Source organism: Equus przewalskii, chromosome 17, assembly GCF_037783145.1.
Source record: "Equus przewalskii isolate Varuska chromosome 17, EquPr2, whole genome shotgun sequence".
In the NCBI taxonomy this organism is placed as follows: Eukaryota; Metazoa; Chordata; class Mammalia; order Perissodactyla; family Equidae; genus Equus; species Equus przewalskii.
Window position 1 is genome coordinate 45,501,319 of NC_091847.1, and position 12,720 is coordinate 45,514,038.

The 12,720-nt window shown below is 34.7% G+C and overlaps 1 protein-coding gene across 2 annotated transcripts in view; it reads right to left on the reverse strand.

Moving 5' to 3' along the window:
• The window catches only part of TTC21B (tetratricopeptide repeat domain 21B), an 80,707-nt gene that overhangs the window by 27,468 nt on the left and 40,519 nt on the right, over positions 1-12,720 (reverse strand). For both annotated transcript variants that reach the window (XM_070581511.1, XM_070581512.1), the window contains exons 16-19: positions 11,946-12,018; positions 11,223-11,333; positions 10,324-10,462; positions 5,228-5,334 (exon numbers count right to left, since the gene is read on the reverse strand). In XM_070581511.1, the coding sequence (XP_070437612.1) occupies positions 5,228-5,334; positions 10,324-10,462; positions 11,223-11,333; positions 11,946-12,018 (430 nt within the window). The remainder of the gene's footprint in view (positions 1-5,227; positions 5,335-10,323; positions 10,463-11,222; positions 11,334-11,945; positions 12,019-12,720) is intronic.

Genomic DNA, 12,720 nt, shown 5'->3' on the forward strand with positions numbered 1-12,720 from the left:
CCCTTCTGGGGACTTGTGTCAAAACGTTGGTTGACAATTGGTCTCTGATTAAGAGGGTTTAAAGTTGAGTGTTTTTGAAACCACAGGTCATATTATTATTTTAGGACACTGTAATAAACATTCTTTTGGAAATGAAGGAGAACAGATTAGAAAATATTAGTGCACATAGCATGTGGTAAAGGTTAATACTGTTTCATGAAATTTTAATTCTGGTTATATTAATGTTGTATTTATATAACTATAGAGGTATGCATAGCTTTGTGTATTTGATGTCTTAAAATGTGCATATTTAAATTTTGGTTATATGAATGTGTTTAAATAAGCATACAGGTATATATATACTTGTGCATTTGGTTTTATATATATGCATATATCTGTGTGCATGATTTGTGCACATACACTCTCAGTTGGTCTAAATAGGATGATTGTACCTCTCCATCCAGCTGAGACTGTACCCTTTTATCCCTGTCGAGCCAGCTTAATTATTTTAGCATATGTGCTGCCAAAGCAAGCACCAGCTAAATTATCACTGCTGTCTTCTTTCCCTCTCAAAAGTATTCTGGCTTGAATGATAAATTATATGGTCACCCTAGGTCTAAAGGATAAGCAATTCACCCTCTAGATAGTCTGAGTTTTATCTCTGCAACAACTAAATCTCCACAAGTCAAATATGTGCACCTTCTTAGCGTAGCTTCCTAAAGAAACACATTTATGAGTTAGATTTTCATGCGATGCTTTGCCATTTTCTTAAAAAATAATCAGGGGAGATTTTTTTGAGCAAAGTTTCTTGAATTTTTCTATTAAAGACATTTCATGAAAGAATACTCAATTTCTCTAAGTATATACAATGATCATTAAGAAACATTTTCATACAGAATAAAATTTTCTTGAAGAATTGATAAAATTCCCTATGTTTTTTCCTTGGTTTCCAGAAAGATCAGAGCTAAATTTAATTATCTGTTACAATAACTATATCAACCTTGATTGTCAACGCATTTACTTTTCCTTCTCCCTTCCTAATTTACAATATGTATTCTTATAAATTCCCTCAAACCCTTGGGTTGAAGAAAGTATAGATATAAACATCTTATTTCATAGACTTCTTAATTTTTCCCTTTCTATTTCAATAGCCTTATTATACACATCTTACTAAAGATCACCTCAAAATAAAATATAACAATAAAATCAGAATATGACATTTTTAAACGATAAAGATGGAGCTATCCGGATATACTGTAAAAATCTATACAAATGAATGTTAAGTGAAAGAATAAAAACAAATATAATATGAACATAATCATTAAAATTACGTAAGTTATAGTCATAAAATTGTTAGTGTTTTATGACATATAGTTTACTTCTGATTTATTTATATTTTATTTTTATTATTAAAAGAGTTAATATACTAAACAGTGATTTTTTTCCTGTAATTGTACCTGCAATTAAACAGTTAAAATAACTTATGATTTCCTTTCAGTCATTCAACAAAAATTCTGAGCACTACTGCAGTGGACAGATTTTAAGGTAGCTCCCTTGATCCTCACCTCTTGGAGTTCACTCTCTTGTACAACCACCTCTCCTTGTGTGTAGAGAAACCTGTAACTTGCTTGTAACCAATAGAATAGTGCAAATATGATGGATGTCACTCCCATGATTACGTTATACAAGACTGTTTTGCTAGCAGACATACTCTTGATGGTTTTGAAGAACTAAGTGGCCAGATTGTTGGCCCAGGAGGCAAGGAGCTGAGGAACCTGTAGGATGTGAGGGTGGCATCCAGCCAACAGCAAACAAGAGCTGGAGCCCTAAGTCTTCCAGCCTTGAGGAAATGAATTCTGCTAACTATCTCTGTAAGCTTGGAAGCAGACCCTCCCCCAGACAAGACCCCAGCTGAGACCCCATCCCTGGCCACACCTTGACTGTCCTGACACCTCATAGAGGACCCAGCTAAATCATGCCCAGACTCCTGACCACACAAACTGTGAGAAAATACACGTATGTATTGTTTTCATCGACTAAATTTGTCGTAATTTGTTACACAGCATAGAAAACTAAAATGACCTGTGATGAGGCAAGCATTTGCTAGGGTACCATGCCTACACTCGTGGAAATTTTAATTTTAGCAGGGAGGTAGACAATAAAAATAATTACAGCAAATTATCAGGAGTTTTATAACCGGGAAATATCGGTCGCCATGGGAATACACAATAGGAGACCTAACCCAGTCTTGGAGCTCAGGCAAGATCTGAAGAATGACTGGTATTTACACCCTTGTGAGTCTGGAAGAAGGAAGAGAGAGAGGATGGGATATAGGCATTAGGAATTACATGTGAAGGGAAGAAGGCAAGGGATACTACTGCTTGATCAAAGAATTGGAAGGAAAAATGGTTGGAAAGATAGAGTTTACAATAGGTAAGTCTGTTAAATAACTTATGTTTAATTCTAGAAGCAACGAGAAGATGTTGATACATGTCCATAAGCAATGGAGTGATGGGATAGGTCCACCTTTTAGAATGGTTACCCTGGTGTTGTGGAGAACTGACTGGAAGGAAACAAGATTGGAAGAGGATGAGGATAAATTAGGAGGCTACCAGAGGAGTCTGGACAAAAGATAATGATGCATAGTGCTAAGAGAGGACAGAGAGGGATGAAGAAATGTGGAATTATTCCAGAAATATGAAATTTTTTAAAGAAAATTAATAAAACTTTGGATTTCCCTAAAATTTACCAATTTTGCTACTGCCTAAAATGTTTAGCAACAATGCAAAAATACTATGATGGAACTCCTAAATTCCATAATATGGAGAATTAACCTCAATAAATGGTTACTGAATAAATGAATTTAAAATATCAAAAACTTTGATTACACTTACAAGTTTCTGTTTGAACTATACCTTGAGAATTGTCTTTTTGGAGATTAGAATGCCTAGAATGTTACAGTTAGGAAGAATTTTATGGCTCTTCAAATGTTATTAAAGATGAATAATCCCTGTGCTATACCATACAAATTTAAAACTAGATTTTGGTTTGTTGGCATTGACAAGCCATGGTACACTGTTCTCTTTTTTTAGCGTTGCTCAATGTGTCTGCTCATATAACATAGGAACTCATGCAACCAGGGGGCTAGGACTAATGCTATTCATAAAGGGGTGAAATAAGCCAAATTCACTTCTAAATGTTTTAAAAGTCTAAATTTACCAAAATACACTTTCCTTGCAACTAAGGGTAGCTAACCTAGGGTAGATGCAATTCTCTATCATGTGATTCAGAAAACAAAGATAAAACAGACGAACAATTAAGGATAAGATATTAACATTGTTGAAAATTCCATATTTTAATGAAATTGTAAACTTAGATGGGTATCAGGGAAATCTAGTAGTCCAAGCTCAATTCATTCACAATTAGAACAAAAAAAATTACTGGACATTGCTGCTAAAACAGAAGTCATTTTTATATGTATGTATGTATGTATGTATGTATGTATTAATCCCTGTTAGCTAAAGCTCAACACCGTAACATTTGATAAATTATCTGCAGAATGCTGGGTACATGAAAATCAGGTCAAAATGTGGCAATTAGTATGATATTCTGGAAAGCATATAGGATTAGTAGTGAGGTGCTTTATGTTCTACTTCAAGGTCAGAGAAGATGTAGGGCAAATCAATTAACAAACTTGCCCTAATTGACATACGTTGAACTAAGCACTCAGTAATGCCAGAAACACATTATTTCCAATCTACATGGGAATCTTTAGCAAAATTGATTATAATGTAGGACATAAAGCAAGCTTTAACAAATTTTGAAGGACTGAATCATTCAAAGTGTGTCTTTGACTACAGTGGAATTAAACCAGAAATCATGTCAAAAAGATAAGAAAATTGGAACTGCTTAGAAATTGAACACTACACTTTAAATAACCCATGGGTCAAAAAGTGATCAAAGTGGAAATGACGAGATATTTTGAACTGAATAAAAAAAACTTGTGGGATGCAGCTAAAGCAGGGCGCAGGGAGAAATTTATCACCTTAAATGAATAAGAAAAGAACAAAGGCTAAAAGTCTATTACCTAACAAACTATTTCAATAAGCTAGAAAAAGATCAGCAAACCAAATCCAAAGAAAGTAGAAGAAACTAACTAATGAGGTAAAAAGCAAACATATAATGAAGTCAGAAAAGGCAAAAGTTGCTTCTTTGAAAATACTGAAATAATGAACCCCTAGCATAATTGGTTATTAATAATAGAAGGCAAATAAAATTACTAATGTCAGGACTATAAAAGAAGACACTTTTATAGTACTTGCAGACATTCAAAAGATAAGAGGATATAATGAACAAATTTATGTCAATAAATTTGACAATGAAATGAACAAATCACTTAAAAAATATACCCATCTAAACTCACATAAGAAGAAATTTAAAAATTATCAGTTTGAAATCTATCAAAGATGTTGAATCCATTAATACAAATCTAATAAATTTTAATATTGAATTGTTCCAAACATTAAAGAAATAACATGAGTCTTGGAGACCAATCTCTTTCACAAACATATATGCACAAATCTGGAACAAAATATTAGCAAATTTCTTTAAATTCCAGCATCATCTTTTAAAAAAATCACAGCAAAGTGACATTTATTTCCAGAATATAAGCATTATGTAACATTTTAAAATCAATCAATTTAATATACCACATAAACAGGGGAAAAAATAGGAGAAAAAAATAGGAGAAAAGTCACATGATCATGTTGATGCAGAGTGCATTAGATACAATGTAAATCATTTATAAAAAAAATTGTTAGCAAACTAGAAATTGAAAAATTATCAAAAAACATCAGCTACTTAGGAATACATCCAAGGAAATGTGTGGAAAACCTCCACATTGAAAACCACAAAATACTAGAGAAATTAAAGAAGATAAACAAACAAATGGAAGAAAGAAGTGAGTTCAAATCCTGCCTGTGACACCAGTCATGTGACTTCATGTAAGTTATTACACTAAGCTTCCTCAGCTGTAAAAGAGAATTAAAAATACCAAACTTCTCTGTTGTTATAATTACCAATAATATACTTATAAGCAGTACGATCCCTCAGCATTCAATCATTATTTCTATTTTGACTTATTTTCTGTGACAGTTGGGCCAAAAGAGATTGTTTTCCTCCTACATGCGGCAGATCCCCCGTGAGCTCATCTGCCCCCACAACCACAGTGACAGACAAACGCGTTTACCTGTTGTAAGGAAGTGACCGCATCGCTAGTTCTGTCCACTTTACTGTAAACTTTTGCTAACAGAACTTGAGAACGTCCATCTTCCATGAGAGCTGACAGTTCATTTACTATGAAAGAATAGAGTACATTGGGGAGAAAATACTCATTTTAAATAAATGTTTACATTTTTCTACAAGTTTTAAGACTGGTCTGTAGGAAGAATGATTTTGAAAAATAGTGAATAAAGCTAAAAAATTTTTAGTCAGTTAAGTGAAGAATGGCCAAATTTAGGATAAAAACTGGCTGCAAGAAAAGTTACAGAACTGGATAATAACTGGAGTTTTTTCGTTAGATTTATACTAAGAGATAACAATGTAACAACACTAATAAGAATTTCAATTTGATTCTTAAGTGTACAAAAATTTGTTTATTGAAGTCATTAAAAGACAAGATAGAGTGGTTGCTACATGCAATTAAGAAGACAAGCGGCATTTTTAAAATAAGAGATAACCGATAAGCAATAAAGTATAGTATATATAAATAAATAATCAGGGTCGGCTCCGTGGCCGAGTGGTTAAGTTCGGGCGCTCCGCTGCGGCGGCCCAGGGTTCGGATCCTGGGTGAGGACATGGCACCACTCGTCAGGCCACGTTGGGGGGCGTCCCACATTCCACAACTAGAATGACCTGCAACTAAGATACACAACTATGTACTAGGGGTGGGTTTGGGAAATAAAGCAGAAACAAAAAACAAAAAAAAGATTGGCACCAGTTGTTAGCCCAGGTGCCAATCCTTAAAAAAAAAAAAGGAAGATTGGCAACAGTTGTTAGCCGAGGTGCCAATCTTTAAGAAAAAAATAAATAAAATAAATAATCATTAAGAGCACTGACTTTGACGCCAACCAGTCTGGTTTCAAACCTAGGCTTCATCACTTACTAGCTATTTAACCTTGAACATGGTACTTAACCATTCCATGCCTCCCTTTCATCTGTAAAATAGGGGAAATAATAGTATCTATCTCAAAGACTCGTAAAATTATAAAGTTAGTAACTTATTAAATAAGTTAACATATGCAAAACAATTAAAATAAAGCCTGGTACATGGTAAGTGCTATAAGTATTTGGTATTACTATTTTGTAATTTAAGAGTAATAAAAGAACCCCAGACAATTAACAAATACATGTTTCTTCCACCATTTATTGAGTGCATGGTCCATGCCACATGTGCCATACTCTGTTCAAAGTGGTTTATATATACATTGTTTCTTTAAAATCTCCACCCAAGAGGCAGGTTTTGTTATTGCCATTTTACAGGTAAGAGAAGCTCTAAGGTAGCACAAGGAACAACAAGGAGGCTGTAACAGTGCTGAGAGGAGGGCAGGAGAGGTCAGGGGAGCAGGCGCACACACGTGAACCACCACATAAGCCACTGTGAAGACTTTGGCTTAACTCTGAGGGAAAGGGGAGGCAACGGTGCGCTGGGGCAGACATAATCTGGTTTACACTGTGTAAAAGGCTCGATGCTGCTGCTGCGTTGAGAAAGGCAGGGGCAGGGGTGTGGAGCTGAGGGTAGCAACAGAAAGACCAGCTGGGAGGCCACTGCCATAGTTCACTTAAGATACGATGGCGGCTTGGACAAGGACAGACAAGTATTAGAAAGAGTGAGACATGATAGGACTATGAACATGCTTGGAAGGTAGAGTCAAGAGGATTTCCTAAGGGTAAGGGCAAGGGTGAAGGCAAGGATTTGAGCTCTTAGCACCTACAAAGAGGGAGGAAGTTGTTACTGAGATGAAAAAGGTTGCATGAGGAAAAAATAATGGGAGGCAGATCAGAAATTCAGTTTTAGATGGTTATATTATGGTAAGTGATGTTATGTTAGTTAAGTTTAAGATGTTTATTAGAACCCAGCTGCTACTATTTATCAACTAGATGCACCTGGATAGGTCAAGAAAACAGTTTTAGATTGCTACTTTTAAAATGGGGACGGGGCCAGCCTGGTGGCCCAGCGGTTAAGTGCGCACGTTCTGCTTCGGCGGCCTGGGGGCCTGGGTTTCGCTGGTTTGGATCCCAGGTGCGGACATGGCACCGCTTGGCAAATCCTTGCTGTGGTAGGCGTCCCACATATAAAGTAGAGGAAGATGGGCATGGATGTTAGCTCAGGGCCAGTCTCCCTCAGCAAAAAAGAGGAGGATTGGCAGCAGTTAGCTCAGGGCTAATCTTCCTCAAAAAAAGTAAATAAAGTGGGGACAATTATATATACCTCAAAAACTAATGTGAGCATTAGTGAAATAATATATAACGAAATGGACACAAAGGTATCTAAGTATACCATAGGGTGTGCTCAGCAAATATTTTTAAATAAAAGTATTTATATTACATAAACCTTATATATATATATACACACATACACACACATACTTATACCAAAAAAAGGTAAAACATGCTACTCGAATCTCTCCTCCTCCAACATTTTCAAAAATGAATATCCACATTTAAAGGTGTCTGCAGTGTTTCAAGCAAGGTCTGATAGACCCATGCAAATATTTTTTATGGAACAAATAACACTTTATATAGTAAATGCTTTCAAAATTAGGAGAATTTAAGCACCAACTTCATCAAAGCTAAATAAAAAACCACTTTGGAAATATCAGAAAATTTAGAGCATCTTTTTTGCTTATTTTGCTTATTTGCCTTATTACGCATCTAAACATATTTTACAGCTACAGTGAACATGGTATTGGCAAAGGAAAAGAAAAATAACTGAGTGCAACAAAACAAAGACTCTCAGAACCAGAGTCATATATATAAAGAGGTTTGTTATATGATAAAGGTGGCACTTCAATAAATAGCACTGAAATAAAATTGGCTATCTGGAAAACTATGTAGTAAAAATTGTATGTGGATTCCAGTACATGGATTAAAGTTCTCAAAAATTCTAGAAAAATATAAGGAAATATTTTTAAAATGTTAGGATAAGGGGAGCTTTTTCTAAGCATGAAAAGAAATTTAGAAGTCAAAAAAAAAGACCGGCAGGCATCATATATGATAACTAAATATTCTATTTGATCAAAGAAACCACAAACAAATTTGATAAAGAAAGGACAGCCTGGGAGAAAATATCTGTAACATGAAGAATAGGTAATAAATTCATCAATAATAAGTAAAAGATTAAAGACAAAAGACACAAATAAATTCCTAATAGAAAATATGATCTATATGGACATAAGATGATGTGTAACCTTATCAAGCCATCAAAGAAATGCAAATTAAAGTTTTTCTTTCCCATAATTAATACTACATAATGCTGGGACATTTTTAGCCTTAAGAGCGAGCAACGGAGCAAGATTCAATTCTAGGAAGGACACAGTGGTATATAAACAACGATTTTGTCTCTATTGTTTCCAACTTTTCTTCAATCTAAATGTCTATCAGTAGGGGACTCATCAAATAAATTATGATATCGACATACAGTAGAATGCTATGCTAAAAAAACAAAGAAGAGCTATATTTGCCAACAAAGGGAGAAGCTATTAAGTGAAAAATGCATACTGCAGAACTATCTGATCCCATTTTGGTAGAAAAACAGCGATAGGTAACTGTGTGTAAAAGAGAGGCAAAGAGAGATGGGGTGGGGAGATTGATCAGAATAATACACAAGCCGTTAAATGAGGTTTTCTCCGGAGGGTGAGAGAGAACACAAATTTCATTCACTTCTGTAAATTTTGGCAACGAGCAAGCACCAGATTTATTACTTTATTTATTATTTATTATTACTTTAAAAAGTAAATTTGTACAAACTTGTACAAAGGCAGTTTGATACTATCCAAATAAATTTTTTTTTTTTTAAGATTTTATTTTTTTCCTTTTTCTCCCCAAAGCCCCCCGGTACATAGTTGTATATTCTTCGTTGTGGGTCCTTCTAGTTGTGGCATGTGGGACGCTGCCTCAGCGTGGTTTGATGAGCAGTGCCATGTCTGCGCCCAGGATTCGAACCAACGCAACACTGGGCCGCCTGCAGCGGAGCGCACGAACTTCAGCACTCGGCCACGGGGCCAGCCCCTATCCAATTAAATTTTAAATACATATACCCTTTGACTTAGCATCTAGCTCTTAAGAAACATAAGTAAGTGTACACCAACAAGTGAGATACAAGGACATTCATTGTAACATGCTTTATAATATCAAAAGAATGGAAAAGAAATTAAATGCCCAATAATTGGGGGAAAGTTAAATAATTCATGAAGTTATGAAATATTATGATGCCCCAGTGGAAACAATGATATGATTGGAGTCCTGACATCAAAGTATATCTGGAACATATTGTATATGAAAAAAATTGCAGAACGGGAAGAATAATACATTTTGAAAGGGAAAATAATGCATATTACACTTATATACTTACACATATATAAAATATACACTAAAATACAAAAATGATTACCTCTAGGGAGGTAGTTTGAGAACAAGGCAAGTAGAATACACAGAAGAAACTGCAGATGTACATATATAGTCTTTTATAGTGAATTAAAAAAAAAAATTTGAGTAAAGATTATAAAAATGTGTTCTTGTTTAAACAACAAAGTTTCAATTTAAAGAAAACTTCCTTGGGGCCGGCTTGGTGGTGCAGCAAGTAAGTTTGCACGTTCCGCTTCTCAGCGGCCCAGGGTTCACCGGTTCGGATCCCGGGTACGGACATGGCACCACTTGGCACGCCATGATGTGGTAGGCGTCCCACATACAAAGTAGAGGAAGATGGGCACAGATGTTAGCTCAGGGCCAGGCTTTCTCAGCAAAAAAGACGAGGACTGGCAGTAGTTAGCTCAGGGCTAATCTTCCTCAAAAAATTAAAATTAAAATTAAAAATGAAAAAAATAAAGAAAACTTTCTTTAAGTCATTTTGGAAAGTAAATATTTTCCTATACCACAATTGACTGTTTCATAAATCTGTTATTATATTTTCCAAATATCTTATTTTAGTAGAGTGATATTCTAATAAATGAAATAACCAACCTCACACATAAAATACTGAGAATATAAATACACATATATAATGTAAAAATAAAATAGATCAAGTATAACAAGTATACTTTCTTAAAATCAGAAAGCGTTTCATACCAGGTTCATGAGCTAGAGCATGCTGAAGAACTTTTTCTGCTTTGTCATACCACTTCAATTTTAATAAAAGCTCGGCCAGGTCATAGCAAAGATAATTTTGTTGTCCACTTTTCAGAGCGGCTTCATAATAAGTGATTGCCTAAATAAAATCCATTTTGGTTAAGAAAAACAAAGGCAATGAGAATGGCACTCAAGCATAGATGCTTTTACACATTACAGACTTAAAGCACATATACAAGTGGAAATAACCTAGGAGAAGCTTAGGCACGTACCTGCACTGTCAGTCAAGTACACCACTTTTCTTAGAGATTCAAACATCACACAAAGCAACTAACATTTCTTAGGATAAGTAGCTAAAGAAAACGCTTGGTGAAATTTTTTTTAACGGTTTTATTCCAGAGGCCAGTGACCTTTACTGAATGCAAATACTTTGCTAGCTGTTATGTATATGTATATATATATATGTATGTTTAATAGTTACCAGGACTAGGGCAATAATATAACAACTAAAGGAAAATCCATTATCCTCACTGAGAAAAAAAAAAAGTTCAAAGCACATAGCTTACCAGAACTGGTTCAACAGAAAGGACACCTATTTTACTTTGTCATATAATGAAAGAGATGTAACAATAGCAAGCTTATTGTAACTGATTTGGTGGCAAGGACTTAGGTGCAAGATAAAGCCTGAGGTAAACTTTAGGATCCAAAGAGCCTTTGCGAAATGCAGCAATGAAGAATCTGAGACACTGAGAAAGCCTTTAACACAAAGTCCAGTTTGTGAATACAAGTCTGAAGTTTACAACCATCAAGATACAAACAGTGTTTGCTGAAGACCTCTCACAGAGCAGGGTTTGAAAAATTTGATCCAATAGAGATATTCCAAACTATGAAGTACTCACCTTTGAATAGTTGTGAGTTTTCACAAGTGCTTTCCCAATTTTGCTTGCCAGAGTTCCATCTTTTGGGTTCTGATTTAAAGCTTGCTCATACGCTACTATGGCTTCTTCAGGCTAATGTTGGCAGATACAAAAAACAAGAAATAAATAAACAGCTTAGCTGGATCCCACTAAACGGCAACGTTTCTATAAAGTTTTTCATTGAGATACTTAAGATTATCAAAGCACATATTTAAGTCCAGAAATCTTAATAATTTCAGAGAGGTGATAGTCACTACTGTTAGTCTAACTAACTAGTATAATTCCACCTGTGTTAATTGTGCCCTTGTCTCCAAAAATAATAATGTGAGAACTAAGAGACAGCTTCTTAACTTTTCATTTCTGTCAGTCATTATAAAAGCCAGATACAGAGTCAGAGGATTGCTTCCCTTTGAAGAAGAGCCAGTAGCTCTCTTCATCCTTCTGTTTAAAGGAGACTCTTAACTTGCTTCTGGTATCATGTGTATTTCAAATAATGATAGAGCTGAATTGCTGGATGCCAGTTTGCAAAAAAAAAAAACAAAAAATTTTTTTACTGTAATAGTTGAATCCTTTTTATAGTGATGACTGGATCTTCTAATATTAAGTAAACATTATTAAAAAAACAAATTCCATTTAACAGAATGTTCTACTAATCACAAAGAATATTTTCTTTAAATCTAGCTTCAGTAGCATCAGAAACTTTACCTCTTGAATATTCATGTATGCATCGCCAAGGAGAAGAAAAGAACGAGGGCTGGGCATTCTTTCAGCAATTTCTCTGGAAATCAGACCAACTCTATTTAACATATTGAATACAAGTATCTTCTTCTAAACCAATGAAATAAAAGGTAAGCTCATCTATCTCAATTAACCAATAGCCTTCAGAGTACCTTCTACATATCCAAGACTAGTATTGTAAGAAACCCCACTCATACCCATACCCAGATTGTTTATGCTAGATCCACTATGTTTTTCATTAAATCTCTCCATTTTCTGAAATGCAGATAACAGAGGTCAGATAGATAGTAAACATATAAATTCTCATTATTCAGAAACATATGTTTCATTATGTCTAATTTTGAAATGATGTGGGAGTGAAGGTACCAAAAAATGATAGTGGGGAAAAACACTTATTGTCCTCCTACGCATGCTGAGCTTCATTATTCGTAAGTAAGAAGATAAAATCTTCTACTTCAATATTTGCTGCTTCGTTTTTACCTGCAAAATTTAGACTGCTAAAGATCAAAATACCAAAATTGCTCAAATAACAATGTGAGTCTTAAATGTACAGTATCTCATTTAATTAGTCCAAAAGCTCTATGAGAAAGATAGTTAATTATTCTGATTTTACAGATGATGCTGAGTCTACAGCTAATGTGTCAGATCTGCCTGAAACAAGAACCTATGCCTTTCACTACTATTTTATAACGCATTCAAACAAATCGACCCTATTTTAAACACTGTCATATCATTAGAGGTG